We start from the raw sequence: 18,632 nt of genomic DNA, 5'->3' as shown, positions 1-18,632 counted from the left end.
CTGCATGTAGTTAAGTACACCCGTGTCGTGCAATGCCTGAGGAGGATAGAGGAGGCTGTTGGATCCCCTGGAACTGGAGTTACGGACAGTTATTAGCTGCCATGTGGCTGCTGGAATTCGAACCCAGGTCTTCTGCAAGAACATACAGTGTTCTTAACCACTGAGTCATCTTTCCAGCCCCCAAGGTGGGATTTCAATTATTTTTTTTTAGTAGGGAAAATATCCAAGGCTGGAAAAGTCAAGTAAATTACTTATATTTGAGGGGGAAAAAAATACCTCAAAGAACCCCAGTTTCTCACAGTCCTCAAAAGCTAAAGCTCATGACTCACTCCAGAGCCATGAAGAACAAAAATATCATTGATGGGATAAATTTTTTTCTGTGTAGTTTCTAGGTGGTTGTGTTTCTTTCCCTGTGGCCAGTGACAAATATCATGTGCCTGCCCTAGAAGTATCTATGGCAGGGGACTGCCCGCCTTTCAAATGAGTACCAAGTGCATTCAGAGGGAAGCAATCACCACTCCAATGCTAGGGATCCCAGGCTCCCCAAAGGCTAAAGGCCCTGGGATCTCTGTGCTCATGCACTTCTTTTAGGTGCACAATTTTTGTTCCTACCAAAACAGAGAAAGACAAAAAAAAAAAAAAAAAAAAAAAAAAAAAAAAAAAAAAAAAAAAACCACTCAGACTGTGTTGACACTCCACAAGCTGACAGGTGGGATCACGCAGCACTGCACCTTCCATTATGTCCTCTGATAGTTGCAGACTGCTTTCTGAGGGTAAATGGCTGATTCATTCTGCAGGTGCACTGTTAGAGAAAAATTTCTGGGCATTTTTCTGGCTATCACAGGAGTAAAAAGTACCTTGGTGGAGAAATAAATTTCCTGCTGTCCCAAAGACTCTCTTTAGTGATCTAATCCCAGAAAAGCATCTTAGTGACTGACAATTTTATTCTCAAATGTGGAATAGATTGGCTCTTTAAATAAAGGAATATAACTTTCTAGGTTTATTTTTTTGTCAGGGTCTCACTATTCAGCCCCAGCTGGCTTTAAACTCACAATGTAGACCAGGCTGACCTTGCACTCACAATGATCTTCCTGCCTTTGCTCTGGAGTGCTGAGATAAAAGGTGTGTGCCACCATGCCCAGCCTGAATATAACTTTATTTTTTACCAAAGCATCAGGCTTCAAAGGGGACTATGTTGATAATTAGCTTGGAATCATTAAGTTTGGTATTCTGTATCTGGCTTTCATAGTTAAAAACTGAAATTGCAGTGCAACCTATGTGGTTATGGACCCTGAGAAGCCCCACGAGCAGCTGTCAGCAGGCAGGAGATTAGAAAGGGCTGATGAGTTGTGGCATCTGATTGAAGGTAAAAACCCTATGCAAGCTTGAACACAGGCAAGAAAAATTCTCTCGTACTTGAAGGAAGAAGCCTATTTGTTCTGTGCAGATCCTCCAGCAAATGGGAAAAGGCCTATCCAAGGAAGAGAGGGAGCTCTATTTTGCTCAAGGTATTAGCTGAAATGCTAAACTCATTCAGAAAAAGCTTTGACCAAATAGCCTGCATTTCAGTCAAACTGACATAAAATTAAGCATTATAATATTGGCCCATGACACTAAGTCTGTGGGTTTAGAAGACCCTTCACTCTGGTGCCAGAAAACCTGACTATGGCAAACTGTACTATGTTTTCTTACAAAGCTGCTCTTCTGTGCTGGTTCATGTGAATTGCTTTGTTAAGCACTCTGTTAGCAAGGCAGTGACACGAAGCTCCAGGTTGACTCCAAAATACCCTCTACTATGGTTCACAAGCAAGTCTGGGATTTCCAATTTGTTCAAATTTAATTGATTTTAAAATCTTTCAGTGGAGGTTGGAGAGATGGCTCAGTGGGTAAGAGCACTGGCTGCTCGTGCAGAGGACTCAAGTCCGATCCCCAGCACCCATATAGCAGCTGACAACTATTCATAACTCTAGTTCCAGAGGATCCAATGCCCTCTTCTGGCCTCTGCAAACAAAACACTCATACACATTTTTTAAAAAATCAAATATAATTACATTTGTTTCTATTCTTGTCATTCTTAAAAAATATTTTCAACCACATTTTAAACGTGTGTGTGTGTGTGTGTGTGTGTGTGTGTGTGTGTGTTTTGCACATGCACCATGATGTAAATGTAGAAGTCAGAAGACAACTTGAGGGAGTCTGGTTCACTCCTTCCACCATGTGGGTCCCAGGTATGGAACTCAGTTGTCAGGTTTGGTATCAAGTGCCTTCGCGGGCAGAGCCATCTCTCAGACTTCCATTCTTTTCATCCTTAACAAACAGACATATTAGCACAACAAAGCTGACTGAGTCAGTATTTCTTCATCCCCAGAAAGACCAAAATTCTGGACATATTCAGGAGCAATCTCATAAGGTTTTGACATATGTAGGACTATGGCTTGGGTCCCCGCGCTAACGCACTCTGTGAGAATGGGTAACAGCAGCACTGTCAGACAGGTTGAGCCCTGCTCTCTGACCTGCAAACTGATCTCTGTGGAAAGACCTGTCTGTGAAACACTCTGCTAAAAAAGTGATTCCCGAAACACAGCCCTAAGTCCTGACATACTCACCAGCTCCTCTGAATGAGGCCCAGGTGTATACTTACAAAGACTTACAGACAGAGCCCTGGTCTGGCCACAGTTAACCAAGTGCCTAGGCCCTTTTCCTGTGTGATTTTTATTACTTCCACATGAAACAGGCACCGACTCAAATACATGACCAAGTTAGATTATAAACAGGGAATAGTGATTCATGCCTGTAATAACAGTACTTGGGGGGCTGAGGCAAGAGGATCAGTGCCAGTTAGACACCAGCCTGGGCCACACAGTGAGCTGTAGCCCAGCCAGAGCATGGCAAAGCCCTGCCTTTCAATGTCACTTTTAAATCTCAAAGTTAGATTAATAAATGAAATAGTTTAAATCAGCATAAAGTGAGAAGCCAAGAAGGAATTCAAATTACCCAACACTGTATCAGAGAAGAGGTAAATTTTCATCTTCTACAGCTTGAACATACTTCTAAAACACAGATGCCTTGGGTGTGATAGGGTTAGACCCTGAGACTTTCAGAGGTGATTAGGTCCAGAAGGGATGTAGGCTGGTTAACAGGAATGGTGCCCTGTGAAAGAGCTTCACAGAAGATAGCAAGCCTGACCCTCTGGCATGTGCCATGTTTGACTTCAGTGAGAAGACCCTCAACTTGATCGTGAACTGCCACCATCCCAGAAATCAAAGAAGCAAATTGCTAATCTTTACAAATTACTTAACTGTTACATGATATATATTTTCCTGTAGCAGTACAAAAAAGTTAAGACTACATCTTGCATTACTCAGCCACACAAAATTTCTCATTTAGAATTTGAAAAAAAAAAATCATCTAAGTTCATCTGCATACTGCTGGGGATGGGAAAGTCAAGAGGATTAGCTCCTAGCTATGTGGCAGTTGCCAGGAGGTATTCCTTCTTGGGATACAGCCTGTTCTCAGGGGAGGTGAAACACTCCTTCCTGCAGAGAAGCTCATTAAGCTCAGGAAGTAAAAAACTCAGTAGGTTCAGAAAATCCCTGAAACTGTTCAATATCCATTCTCTCCCCTCAAATGAGCACTAAGGACTGCTGAAACAGTCTCAGACCAGGAGCTTCTGGGAAGCGGCTCACACCACCTGAGCCACCTGGAAGAGGCACTCTAACCTGCCAAGCTGTCTGTAGGCTGTGCAGTGTGCTCCAGGTTCTGTGCTTTCATGATGCCTCATCCACATGGGTGGGTTTTTGATGATGCAGCTATCCTTGAGTAATTTCTGCACTGGGAAGTAACTCCTCACCCATAGTCCTGTAAGTAACTTGTGGGTTCACCAAGCTGGACCTTGGTGATACCCTTACTTTGCTCTACTGCTTAGTTCCCTATTTGGAAGGAACATCTGTTCATACCTCCCTAGGAACACAGGCACACAGCACTATGCAATTACTTACAAGCACTGCAAAGGAATCAGGAGCTCAAGGAAGTCTGCTTACCACAATATCCTCAGGAAACGTGTCTCTGCTGAAGGAGCCGTCATCAAACATCACCTCATAGAAGATCTGTGATGTCACAGCTATCACTCTGCAGCTGTAATACCGTGTGTTCCGGTGTTTTGTGATGACAGTCTGACCCACAGAGATGGCTTTCTCACTAGTTTTGGACTTCTGTGAGACAAAAGGAAGAGACAATGGAAAAGAACAAAAACCAAATAACAGTAACTAATTTGGCCGTAATTTCTTAAATTTTAAGAATTTACAATGAGAGTAATTTTGACCTAAGGATCAATTGCCAGGATTCAAATAGTACAGAAAACAATCTAACCCACTGCAGGTATATCCATTGTTGCATACTGCTATTAACATCTTAGGAATAGCTTTACTTATCTGTACATCTATGTGTGCGAAGTAAAGAGAAGGATAAAGATTATGTTCCATGTGTGTCTAATTCCTACCCTCTTCTGGTGAGGCTTTGGAAATACTCATCCACTGAACCCCAACCTCAAGCCCAGTAACTTTTTGTGGGGGAGAGGGGGGAATGGTCTCTCTGACGTCCCAGTTTTCCTGGAACTCATTATGTAGACCAGGCTGGCCTCCATCTCACAGAAATCTGCCTACTTCTGCCTCCCAAATGCCGAGATTAAAGGCGTGTGCCACCTATAGTGTGGTGTTTCTCATCTGAAAACTTTGATGCATATTTTCTAAGAATGGGATATTCTTTTATGTAACCAGAGTTCCAAGACAGCAATCAACTTCAAGAAATTGAACACTGACATGATTCTTTAATCTCTCACCTGTGCTCAACTTGGTCAGCTGATGACCTTGGTGGTTTTCCTCCCATCTGAGTCCACAGTTCACCTGTGTTCAACCACCACGTCTCTTTAGGGACATTTACTCTCCATCATTTCTATAGGCATTTTTTCGGTTTTTATGCTGGCTATACTTTGGAAAGATGTAATTCCTCCTGCCCTTTGACAGATAGACCATTTGTGTGATGCTTCCCCACAATGATAAATTCTTGGCCAGAATCCCAAGTAGTTCTTTCTCAGGTTATTTAATGACATTTGCAGGCCTCTTGATATCCATTTTGATTTGGATCAAGATGTGATGCAGTTTCTCTTGTTACTATTTTCTCCCATACTAATGAGCACTCCACAGGCCATTTTCTTACTATGCAAACCTGCTCCTCATACTACGTTGTTTAGATTTAGCACCCACTGGTGAGTTCCACTCTGCTATGACATGTGCTAGTCCTGTTCCAGTGGGCCGTCTACATTTACTAGATGCTGCGAGGCATCTCCCAGATACTCCTACATCTATCTACCTATCTACTCAACACCAGTCAGAGCGGATTGATTCCTTTCCCTAATTGTATGTGATTGCCACTTTATTTTATTATTTGGGGCACAAATTCTCCACATTTGGCCAACATAAAAACCTTTTAATGTTGATTCTTTTGTCATCCCAACTTTAAAGAAATTTCCTACTGTATTTATGACCTAGGAAGTTCTAGATCTTCTTACACCTGCTCTGCAATTAGCCATTACAGTAGGGCTAATTTAAAAGGGCAGTGATAGTTCTGGTTCTGCGTGACCATAAGGAAAGAAAAGGCCTCAGGAGCTTAGTATCCAAGTTTGCATGACAGAGGAGGGCCTGGAGTAAAGAACTGAGGATAAAGATATAAATGATTTAAACAGAGGACAAGCCCCTCCCAACACAGATTCCTAGGGCATCCTAAATATAGGGCAAACTCTACAATCTAATTTCCCACATAACTAACACAATAAAAGGGCACTTTCCTCACTAAAATCATTCCCTAGTGATTGCTGAAATGGTTGGGAAGTTTGCCTATACCTTTAGGTGGAGGTAAATGAATGAACACTTTGATAAAGCCCAGAAGCAGTCCATACTGCCAGGTAATATGCATGAAGTAGAATCCCTTAATTTAATAGCAAGGTGATAGGACATTAAGTATATTATATATGCTGTGTTATAATAATTATAGTTTCCCCCTTCATTCCCGTCTGTCCCTTTTAACCATATATAACCTTTTGAAGTAAAAATTACCTATATATAATAATTTTGGAAGCACAATACTCTTCAGAGTCATAACTTCCCACAACTGTAAATTAAGGTTTTATAAATTGTAACTAACTCTAGGAGTAACGGTCACATCCTGGGTGGTCACACAGAGTGGCCTAGAGTGACATTAGAGCTAATCAGGGTTTTGTTCTGGTGAAGTATTTTTGCATGGGTGGTTGTTCGGTCCAACTCACAGAATTAAAATGATTGTCACACTATAATATTAGTTCTGTGAATATCAGATTTGAAATCCACCTTCAAAGAAGATCCTACAGTGTTCATTTGAATGCTAAGCTGTGATTCTCACTAGAGTACGATGTTGGGGATGGTACTTAACCATTGTCACTAGAGTTACTCATCCATTGATACATCAAGTTTGCTTAAAATAGGACGATGTACATAAGACATCTAGGCTTGTCAGCAGTAAGTTCTCAGTAGATGTCATTTCAAGGAATGAATAACACAACTAAGAACTTAGCCTCATGTTAACAGACCACTCGTCCTACAGTGCCTCAGTAATTTGGCAGCATCTTAATTTCCTAGCAACAAACTCAATCCAGCTCCAAGTTATTACTGGTCCCACTCCTCACCTCATCCACTACAGGAGCCTCAGGCTTGTCAAACTTGTGTGCATGGCTGTGTTCCAAGGGAAGGCAGGCATAGTATGGTTTCTTTCCCCATCCCTAGGGCTCCCAAGTTTCTGTCTGCAACCTTCCCAAGGCCTTTTCCTATAGGACCTTTCATTTACGTCCTTCTTACAACAGGACAAAAAGTACAAATGAGAACCAGAGCTTGTCTTTTGATCAGCAGTACCGAGTGTGGTGTCTGACGCTGTTGCTCGCAGGTGAGGAATGAGTGACAGGATGAGGGGATAGGAGACTGATGGAATGAATGAGTAACAGTGCTCTGGAATTCAGACACACTTCAAAATGGGCATGGAGTGGTTCCATTAGCTCAGTGTCCACAAACGGCAAAGCAATCAAGGAAGCGTTTTAGGAAGGCCTTCTCCTCTTTTGGAGAAGAAGCTAGGATTAGACAGAGGTAAGGGATAGGGAATGAAAAACAGGTCTGCAGGTCTGGCTGAGTCTAGTCAAGGTAAGAGGTAGGATAAGACTTTTATAAAAAAAAAAAAAGTTAACTTTGGGTGGGTGGTAATCAGTTTCTTTTTGCTTAGGACATGAAATTTATGCAGATTATCTGGTTAACACAAGTTAAACTACAACCTTCATCTAAATAACAATTTTTTTTTGGGGGGGAGGGTCTTTTTGAGACAGGGTCTCCCTGTAGCCCCAGCTGGTCTGGAACTCACTATGTAGACTAGGCTGGCCTCAACTCACAGAGATCTGCCTGTCTCTGCCTCCCAAGTGCTGGGACTAAAGGCATGCACCACCATGCCCGGCCTAAATAACAATCCTTATAAGCATGACAATTTCATGGAACCTTAGTAAGGAAAATAGATTCTTTCATAATACTATTTTGATAGGTTTTCTGATTTTCTTTCCAGGAAAAAAAATAGATAAATACATCTCATAGTTGAATATGTATGACTTCAAAAGAATATGGGTCAGGAAAGCCTAGACATGATTAACATTAGGAATATCATTTCTAAAACTGGGTGTGGTGGCGCACACCTTTGATCCCTTGGGAGGAGGAGACAGGCGGATTTCTGTGAGTTTGAGGCCAGCCTCATCTACATAGCAAGTTCCAGGCCAGCTGTGGCTACAGGGAGACCCTGTCTCAAAAACAAAAATGATCTTCTATGATCATTTCTGATCATAGAAGATGCTACTCAATAGGCTTTATCACATTAAGAATGATGATATTTTGAAAATTAGTGGGAATATGTAGGTTGTAAAAGTTAAATATTTTCTTTAACAAGAACTAAGCAAAAATGTACAGTGGTTTGAAAACAAAAACAAAAATCAAAAATATGCTCCTTCATTTAAAGAAATGTTAGAATCAGAGATGCTGAGAATGCTAAGAACATGCCATTGAAAATTTTGCAAAAACATAATCCCTGAGAAATAATATGGTGGGAGTTTCTGTCATATGTCCATTATACATGAGTCAATTAAATTCCCCCAGAAAGGTTCTAAGGCAGCTGTTCTCTTGAACAGAAGACACATATATCACATACAGTCAAGCAACTTTTCCCAAATCACAGAGCCAATGACAGGCAGAATGGAGTGGTGTTCTCCCCCAACACAAATGCTCAAGCAGCTGCCAAACATGTTAGATTTCCTTTGTCTCTTTTGCAACTTCCATGGACTTAACAAGTCCTCTGTTCTAGATCCCTGCCAAAACTCTTCCCACATAAGAATTTACTGAATTCTTCCAATATACCCAAAAGGTTGGATTAGCAACTTAGATCTGATAAAAATGCAGAATGGGTATATGCTCCCAGTTTTCACATATGTGTACCCAAGTGTGTGTACGAGCACACACTGGTAATCATAAAAATGCTCATGGATCTCCACTCCCCTGCTTGCACATCTTTTTGGAGGTGACTTGGAAGACCTTCCCAGAAAGAGCTGGAATCCATTTCCCACACTCTGGGTCTGAGTCAGACTGTGACTTATCTTGCTTTGGTCAAAAGAATACATTGGCAGTAATGATACTCAGTTCAAGGCCTTGTCCTCAGGAGGACATGCACACTGCTGCTTTCTCTCCAAGGGCTAGACTCTGCCACAGGAACAAATCCACGATTTGATTCTGGCACATCAGATGTCTTGAGTATAGCTAGGAATTAGGCCTGAGAAAAACCAACTGACCACAGGTGTGTGAGGCGCCCAGCCTGAAAGAGAAGAACCATACAACTGAGCTGAAACGGACAGCCTGCGGAACCGTGAGCTAACGGGTTCATTTGCTTCACTGTGTACTTCTCTATTCTCCATTAAGAAAGCAGTATGAAAAATAGGACAGTCCTTGCAACTCTCCAGTTCTTTAAATAAATAATTCATGTATACTCAGAACTTATGTTCTAAAATAGCTGACCCCAAATTACTTAGTAAGAAAAGGCCATTTTTAACATTTACCCTTTTGCTCAGTAAATATACTATAGGAAGGACGTGAAGGAGTGAAGACATTTATAAGCACCTTCTGTTGTTTTAATGCTCGTCTCTAATTCCTAAGATATGCTCTTTTGCAATGAAATATAGATCTTATTCTCAGGTTTGTGGTTGAAGAAAGAAGACTTATTAAGTCTTCTGGTATTCATGACTGCACCCGCTTCTGTCTACAGGACACCACCAACAGCAAGACCCAGCTCAATGAAGGCATCTCACGAAGGCTCATGATACAGAGGCTAAAATGGGTAATTTTTTAGGGGCCTACCTTCATATAACACTCAGATTTAAATGAGAGTAGGCCATATAATTCATTCTACAGTATCATTCCTCCCAAACAGGGTTTTGACAGAGAACAGAGCAGCTTTACATCTTAAGCAAGCCTTCAGAGGGAAGGAGCTAGGTGTGGTGCAGCAGAGGAAGATCCACGTTCTTATCAGACTTGGCAAAGCTTGGGTTGTCTTTTTGAAGGAGGGTCACCTAAAACCTGATGATACAAATCATGGGCGAAGATATTATAGCTCCAATGTGCAATGTTCCCTATAGGCTCCTGCACAGAAACCCTTGGTCCTTAGCGGGTGGCACAAGGTTGGGAGGTTGTCAGAATTTAAGGAGTTGAATTCTCAGTGGAGGGAATGAGTCACTGAGGGTAGGCCTTGAGGTTTTATAACCTGGCTTACTTTCTATCTGCTCAAAGCTTCCCGTTCTGCTGAAATACAAGAACGTAAGATGTGCCAGCTGGATTTTCCTGTCTTAGAACTATGGCTGCTCACCTTGCCTGGGTTGATGCAACATATTTCCTCAAAGCAGGAGTCCAACCAACTCCCTTAAGTTGCTGTTGTCAGTTATTTTTTTGTCACAGTAAAAAAAAGTCTTTAAGATGTCAACTTGGAAAAACTCCCAACTGAGATCTTCATGTAAATAATATTGTTAATGAGGAGAATAAATCCAAATATATACAGAAAGTGTATAGAGCCAGCAAGGCTGATCAGGTGAAAAAAATCCAACTGAGTGTCTCAGGCAATGGACCAGGCTGCAAACCTTATTTCCTTCTCCATTCAATAACACTTGCCCCTTAGAAGCTTTGCTATTTCTAATTCTTATAAATCAGTAACCTGTGAGATATTATCTTTTTTTTTTTCACGGTATCTATTTTGTGAAAATTCTTACAAGGACTAGAAAAAATAAAAAACTAATGTTAACTTTCTTTTTTTTGGGGGGGGTGTCTTTTTGAGACAGGGTCTCCCTGTATTCCCAGCTGGCTTGGAACTCGCCATGTAGACCAGGCTAACCTCGAACTCACAGCCCAGTATTAATCAAGTCAATGAATTATCCTGCTGTCAATGTGTCATGTGTCAAGTGAATGAATCAACGTAACCAGCACTGTACTAAAGTCAGGAAGGCAAAGAACAGGGAGGTGCTACAGTACAATATAGTCCAGCACTTTGGTATAACAAATTTTTAAATTTTCCTTTCAGACATATCACAAATACATAACTTAATTTCTTTTTCTCAAATATAAAAAGTTTAACAAACCAAAATGACCAGGGAATTACTGATTTAATGAAAATCATACCATCAGTGTATTCATTTTTGTTTTGACACAAATAATATTTAAATTTCATTTTTGTATTAAAAGTGAAAAACTAGGGGCTAGAGTGATGGTTAAGAACACTGGCTGTTCTTGCTTTGAATCCCAGCACCCACATGGTGGCTAACAACTGTTGGCAACTCTAGTTCTAGGGGATCCAACGCTCTCTTCTGTCCTCTGCTGGTACTGCACGACACAGTGCACTACATAATACAGGCATAACACTCATACACATAAAAAAAATTAGAAAAAAAAGTAAAAAACTAGCAGAAAATACAATGATAATTATTTTTAAAACTATAAACAATAACAAAAATATGAGTTTTTCACAATGTATACTATGTATTCTGTGGCGTATATATGTATTATTTAACTGAGTATTTAACTTTTTATTGGAACAAGGATTAATGCAGTTTTACAAGGACAGAGTAAATCCTCAGACAAATATTCCTTTCATGAAGCAACATCATTCTTTCACTTAGAACTAAAGCACTATTTTAAAAGAGATGAACACCTCCAAGTTTTGTAAAAGTTCTGTTTTGCGGCCGGGTGTGGTGGCACACGCCTTTAATCCTAGCCCTTGGAAGGCAAAGGCAGGAGGATCTTTGTTGAGTTTGGGGCCAGCCTGGTCTACATAGTGAGTTCCGGGACAGCTGGGACTACAAGGAGACCCTGTCTCAAAAAGACAAAAAAAAAAAAAAAAGTTCTCTTTTGCTACAGCAACATGCTATTTAGTTGGTTTTGAATCTAGTGTATGAAAGTGTATTAATGAGAAATGCTAGTGTATTGCTATGCTACTTTATAAGAGACCTACTATTTTCCTTCATTCTGGTTAGTTTGCAAAATTTTATCACGTTTCATTAATTCCTCCATTTACCCTTATACATTTCAGGCTAGATAAAAGTTCTTGGATTTTTGTCCATGAGGGCGACAAGGCTTGAGAACTTGACTATTAGCACATAAGCACAATGTCAGGACTTTCAGTATAAATAATATCTCTAGAAAGGTTGCTTCCCATATTAGCTAGACAGTTAAGGAGTAAGCCTTCTAAAATTATCTGAAAGTTTCTCATTTTTGTTACTAGAGTATGCTGGCATCTAGTCTGTCTCTCTGTTTCCCTTTAAGCACTGGAAGATTTACATTCTTAGGGTCTGATAGTGCTACCTGGTAAAACTCTTCAGCGTCAGTTGCCTCAGGAAGTTACCCTTGACTGAGAAAGGTATCTCACAAAGCTATGCCACTTACAGAAAAAAACAGCATCGATACTGGGGTGTTAGAGGCTCCACCCTTCTCTAGGGACTATTTCAGCTTTAGAGCTACCTATGGGGTCAAGAGAAGCCTTTGCAGACTCATTGTACCTTAGCGTCTTTTCCTCCCCTTCCCTGGTGATGCCCCTAACAGCATTGCTCAGCAAGTGTTCCTAGAATCACTACAGCAGGTGACAGACTGAGATTGGCATGAAGACCACACCAGGCAGCCAGATTTTGAAAGGTATAGAAAAGGAGCAGGAAGAAAGTGAGCTGAAGATGGCTTAACACAGACCAGCCTCCGGTTCAAACTATGAGGTCACCACTGCCTCGTGTCAGTGGCACATTTCTTCTACATGCTAAAGCTCTATCCAATGACTAAGTAGTAAGCCCAGCAGAACACAGGACAACTAAGGCTTTCCTTAATTATACTAAGAAGTTAAGAGTTAATGGGATCCCCAAGGAGAACTAAGTGTAGAATTTGCTAGAGACTTCCTGAAGATCACTCTACTGGCAAAGCATGGTAGAGAAAGGCTTTCTGCTCAATGGTCCAACTGGAGTCATGACATTTAAAAAACATTTTTTGGCAGAACCTACATTTGTGACTATTTTTAAGACTGAAGCACAGTAAGTATGAAGCCAGAAGTCAAATACCTAACAAGCACCTTGAAAACTCACAGAGAATTACAATCATGTCCATTAAATCGGATGCTGAAGAACTGGGCAATCAAACAGAAAGTTAAATATTTAAGTAGTTTTATGTTGTCCTTTTTTTCTAATAAAAACATTAAAAAAATCAAAGATGTTTTATTACTTAGGTATGTTCATTTTCTTAATTAGTAATTGCAAAATTGACACCTGCTCAGCAATTTTAAATGATGGTATAGTAGGAATATATGTAAATTGTTTTTGCTCATCTGTGATGATAGAGAGGAAAATTATACACAGGCTTTATTTTCCCTCCTCAGCTTATTGTTATGGTTTATGTATTTAATGTGTGGCCCAAGACAATTTTTATTTTTCAAACAAATGTGGCCCAAGATAGCCAAAAGGTTGGACATCCCTGTTCTCAAATAAGGGAAAAAGAACAGATGAATTCAACCTAAAGCCCTGTCTGATGTATCACTCAAAAAGGCATTAGAATGCCTAACAGTAGGTAGGCAAATTCTGACTTGTAATTAATTCTCAATTAACTGATTGTCTTCAAGTTCTCCTTATTTTTTCTACTACATTTGACTTATTAAGGACCTATCAAGGTTTATGAATATATCTCCAAAGTGTCTAAAAAAAAAAAATCAAGACATGGACACTATGGAGATCAGCTACTGTCTCCTTTCATGTGCACTGGTACATCAGCATCCTGTATCAACTGAGACCTTGCATTTGAGGAAGCATTTTTAAAAATTTTTTATTTATTATTTTTATTTTACGTGTATGCGTGTATTGCCTACATGCAGGTAAGTGCATCCATGTCATGCAATGCCCAGGGAAGTCAGAAGAGGCTATTGGATCCCCTGGGACTGGAGTTAGCAGACAGTTGTTAGCTGCCATGTGGGTGCTAGGATTTGAAGTTTTTTAAAATGTGGTTGAGGGGCTGGAGAGATGGCTTGGTGGTTAAGAGCATTGGCTGCTCTTCCAGAGAACCTGGTTTAGTTCCTAGCACCCACATGACAGCTAACTCTTAGTATCTCCAGTTTTAGGGGATCTGCCATCCACTTCTGGACTTCAAGGGCATTGCATGTATGGGTACAGTTACATATATGTAGGCAAACACTCATACAATATAAAATAAAAATAAGTTTTTTAAATGTGCTTGTCAAAAGCATGGGCAGATGCATCTCCAATATAGGTTAAAATAAGAGGGATTAGCTCTTTGTTCTACCTTAGAGGTATTTGTTTTTATTAAGTCAAGAACTAGCCTTTCTAATCATAAAGTATATTTGCTCTGTAATGAAATAGTACACTATGATAAATCAAATAATTTCATAACATTATCCTGAATGCTTTTATACACTAAATTCAACAATATTGAATAAGCTTTTATAATTTAAATAATTTATGGTACTAAACAAATGGAATTTGACTTAAGAGTATTCTTTTGGATGCATAAAGCAAATATTGGGGGAAACTAAAGAATGAAGGAATCAGCTCTTCTGTGGGTGGGAAGGTAAGTCTACTGCAGTTGCAGCAGGCTCATGCTACCCAAACTGCACAAGCTCTAGTCTATAAGACAACTGGTCAAGTGCCAGGCTGCTAAGTTAGCATTCATTTTACTTTATTGTTCTCAGTGCTATGATTTAGTCTAAAACTCTCAAAAAGTCAAGGCATGTTTGAGGACGTGGTGAAACTACAGTATATGCTCTAAGAGGCATGCCTCCTACCATCCATCATTCACACACACACACACACACACACACACACACACACACACACAAAGAAAATAAAGTTTGGTTGAATTTGAATGTTGTTGTATCTGAAAAGGAAAGAACACTTAATGCAATAAATGCAAGCACAATGTTTTTAACCAAACTTGCCAGATTCTATAGATGCTTTTGGTTAGTTCCCAAAACGCTGAAGTCTAATTGCAGGAGCATGGATGAGTAATAGCTACCCAGACTATACTTCAAAATCCAGCTTTCAAAGTGCCTCTCTCTCAAGAGCTAAGAGGTAGTTACGAACACTAGAATATTTTCTTCACAAGGAAAACTGTCACATGTAATACTGTAAGTTACATGCTGTTTTCCTTATCAAATATACCATACTTCAAGGAGATCTGTAGGGGACAGCAGTGTCTAAATTACCTCAAAACCAAATGTTTTCTTTTTCATCATCATTTATGAAATCATTAGTAACCTAAACACTAACTAAGTTAGTTCCTGATTGAATACTTGGAGCTCTTTAACCTACCTTCAGTAGAATCACCTGTAGCCATAGAGCATTGCAATATTCAAATGGTGGGTATATAATACTAAGCAGAATTTCAGGTAGAGACTGCTAACCCTATTCAAGTATGGAGTTGGGAATTCAAGAAATAATTGGAATATGGTTGAAGAGGCATTTATATTCTAGCACCTGTTGCTTATTTTTGCTTCTATTTGTGCACAGAATTAAACTCTCTGAACTGAGGTCTATTATGCTTGAAATAGGAAGACTATTGTTCATGTGACTTACTTGACATAGGAATGCAGCACCAACAATAGTAAAAAAAAAAAAAAACATGGTAGTGATGCAACTTTCACTTTTTGAGTGTTATAAATTGAAAACAACACAGGAGATCGGAGCTCATCTTTTTATAGATGAAGACGCTGAGGCTTCCATAACAACTTGTACAAAGTTAGACACCTTGGCAGATTTTAAATGTGAACACCAACCACTGTGGCTGTAGAGGTCAAGCTGTCATCATGCCCCAAATACATTCTGGTGGATCGCCTAATGAGATAACACCATTGACTTCAGGCTGGAGGCAGCAAGTGCCACAGTAATATGATATATCATTACTGTATTTTCAGGTTGCTAAAGTGTGTTTTCTGCTGAAGACACACACTTCTCAGCTAGTGGATATCCGCTAAAGTGACTGGGAAAAGGCATGAGTGCCTATGCAATCTGGACCCCAAAACAATGGACAATAACTTCAGAATAGATACAGAGTTGGTAGCATCACTTTGTATATTTGGGCATTCACTCAAATCTCCATAGTCTTAACTGGTAAGTGTTAAATATCTCTGAAGACAACAATGGAAGGTGCTGGGATCATTACAAAAGCTGGGAGATTGTTGTGTGGGAAGCAGGGCTTGCTAAGTTCATATGGACAATTTTGCAGGCTGCTCATAAAAGGTTATTAGAGAATACACATGACCAAGATACACTGTTTGCACGTATGAAATTGTCAAGTAATAAATAGAAGATATATATTTTTAAAAAGTAGAGGAAGAACATGTTCACAGAGATAAGACAAGTATGTCAGGTTGAGAGTAGCCTGTGGCCAAGTCTCCCAGTGACTAGCCTCTCCTTGGAGGCCGAAAAGAGGAAACTGGAAAGGTATCAAAGGCAAATCAACTATATTTTCATTTTTATAAAGCTTTTAAATTAGGGGAGTGATTTTTATTAACCCAAGAGAGGTTAACTGAATTACAATTAAATTTACATGCTATTTGGGTGCAAATCCTATTTTCTCAGAGAATGTTCAGTCTTGAGTGAAACAGAAAAGAGTGAGTGGGTGGGAAGAACACTTTCTGTACTTCTAAATTTCGATGAGACTGACCTACAACCTCCACATTCCCCTTCACTGACCCCACTTCAGGCAGTGAGGTCTAAAGGTTCTGCCATCCTCTCACTCCCTTAGAACACTGCTGCTTCTTGTTTGTTTCAGGAGAGTGTTAACAAAGCCCAACAATCGTTGTAGAGATTGTGCACTGCGCATTCTGAGTGGTGCTTTCCCAACATCCCTTTCTAAGTAATTCTCTGAAAGCCTCAACACACGAAGTACACAATCCATACAACTGTACTTGGATGCCGTGTACACAGATTCAAAACTAGACTGGATATAAAGAGCTTGACACATTCACTCACCCATTCATCCCAGTACTTGTTGTCTAATGTACACCAGAACTGAAGGGTCCTGTGCAGCTATCTGTAAACAACAGTGCCCAAGCCCTAGCTTAAAGGACTCTATGGTCACACAGCAAAGTACACTAGGCCTGAGAAATGCTCAGGAAGGAATCCAGCTTCCGTATCAGCCAAATGGGAAGGACGGCAGGCCTTACCAGATTTGTGTTCACTTTATGTCGGAAGCACGTGATATTCACCACATAAGGCCAGTCATCAGGCTCCATGAGCACCCCAGCGGCGTGGGCACATGTCACGTGGAATGAAGCTGGGCAGCGGCCATATGAACACTGGATGCAGGCACCAGAGATCCTCTTAACCCGGTGTCTGCAGAAGATACATTTCTAGAGGATTGAAACAGAGAAGTGCATCAATTCACCAGAGAATTCAGCATTAGATGAAAAATAAGCCATTGATTGCATCAAGCCCTGACTCCACAGGCCCCACTGGCACGAGCTTCTGTAGCAATATAGTCTTCTCACTGTGAAAGAAATACACTTCCGTAATCACACCCATCAGACATATGCTGAAGTACTTCTTATGACTAGAAAAGCCACATTGTTTTCTATGTGCCCCTCCTGGAATAGACCTCAGGAGGTCCCAGAGGCTGGCGTAAGCATCTGAGATACCTGGAGCTGCTTCTGTCTGGCCTGGGCAAGGCAGGTCTCTGTGTACACCACAAGTCAGAGCACAGGTCTAGAGGGCAGGTGCATGCACTCTTACAATACATTCAAATTCATAAAGCATTCAAACATACATATTGGAGAATTTTACATTTATAAGGAAACGGAAAGTACTAAGTGGTTCGGTGTAGAAACTAGGAACTCAAGTATTTAATAGTCCAAATCTGAACCCTTCTTAACTGAAACAAAAATGCCCTGAAAACAAATTTTAAATTTATTTTGTGTGAGCACACCATTTGTGTGCAATGCCTGCAGAGGCCCAAAGAGGGCATCAGATCTTTTGAAGCTGGAGTTATAGCTGATTGTAAGCCTCCACCTGGGTGTTGAAAACTAAACCCATGTCCTCCTCAAGAGCAGCCAATGCTTTAAAGTACTGTGCCATCTCTCCAGTGCCCCAAAGTGGAAAAACTTAAAAGCATCCCAAACAGCGTGGTTAAATTGAACTTTCATAGTTGCCAATGCCAGGTGAAAAGAAAATGAAAAGATGGCAATAGTAGTTACCGCAGCCTGAAAACTTACTTGCACACAGAAAGCCATAAACATCAGCTCATTTGTTATGAGACATAAAAGAAAAGGAAACAGCATCACTAAATAGAAGATAGACTACTACTTGCAGGTTAGGGAATCATGATTACAGATCAGCACAGAGCCAGATTTGGAAGCAGAAGAAACAAAATGACCAAAAAGCTCAGCGTGTTATCCCACATATAAAAAAGGTTTACAATCTGATTAAATTCTGGTGCAACTGCTCTCTTTTTTAAGTTACATTTGCCCTTCTTGGGACAAAATAGGTGCTTCAGCTCAATGCCTTCTGCATCCATCACAGTCATCCAAGAATTAGTGTGCATTTAACTTCTAAGTCCTCTCCACTCTCACGTATGACTCAGGCTTATGGATTCCTCAGTCTTGCTTTGACATCTTCCTACTCATCTACAGCAACTGCCACTGCCTCCCCCATGGTGTTCTCCACAGAACAGACATGGTCTCTTAACTGGTCTTTTACTTTGTTATATTTGCTCAACTTCCCGGGGCTGCCAGGGTTACCTCTTTATGTTGATAAATACTGTGTCACCCCCTTGCTTGTGAATCTTCATTAGCTTCTTATCTTTATTGTTTGGAGAAGGAGGTGTGTGTGAGGAACAGCATGATACAGAAGAGCAAAGCTTTTAAAAGGGAACCTCTTCATTAAAACTATAGCAGTCTTATTTTTACTAGTCCCTACAAGGGCTCTGCTAGGTTCTAGGCACTTACCTGATTTCCTAACACATTCAACTTTAATGTATAAACAAGCATTATTAACTGGGGGTTGAAGATGT

The 18,632-nt window shown here is 40.3% G+C and overlaps 1 protein-coding gene across 4 annotated transcripts in view; it reads right to left on the bottom strand.

The window, feature by feature from the left end:
• The window catches only part of Kdm4c (lysine demethylase 4C), a 304,347-nt gene that overhangs the window by 38,201 nt on the left and 247,514 nt on the right, over window positions 1-18,632 (bottom strand). For all 4 annotated transcript variants that reach the window (XM_008827556.3, XM_008827554.3, XM_008827555.3 and 1 more), the window contains 2 exons: window positions 16,792-16,977; window positions 4,041-4,211 (listed from right to left, as the gene is read on the bottom strand). In XM_008827556.3, coding sequence (XP_008825778.1) covers window positions 4,041-4,211; window positions 16,792-16,977 — 357 coding nt within the window. The remainder of the gene's footprint in view (window positions 1-4,040; window positions 4,212-16,791; window positions 16,978-18,632) is intronic.

Source organism: Nannospalax galili, unplaced genomic scaffold (assembly GCF_000622305.1).
Source record: "Nannospalax galili isolate Female #2095 unplaced genomic scaffold, S.galili_v1.0 scaffold132, whole genome shotgun sequence".
Classification (NCBI taxonomy): Eukaryota; Metazoa; Chordata; class Mammalia; order Rodentia; family Spalacidae; genus Nannospalax; species Nannospalax galili.
The sequence above is the reverse complement of the archived record's forward strand: the minus strand, read 5'-3'. Positions and strand labels throughout refer to the sequence as shown.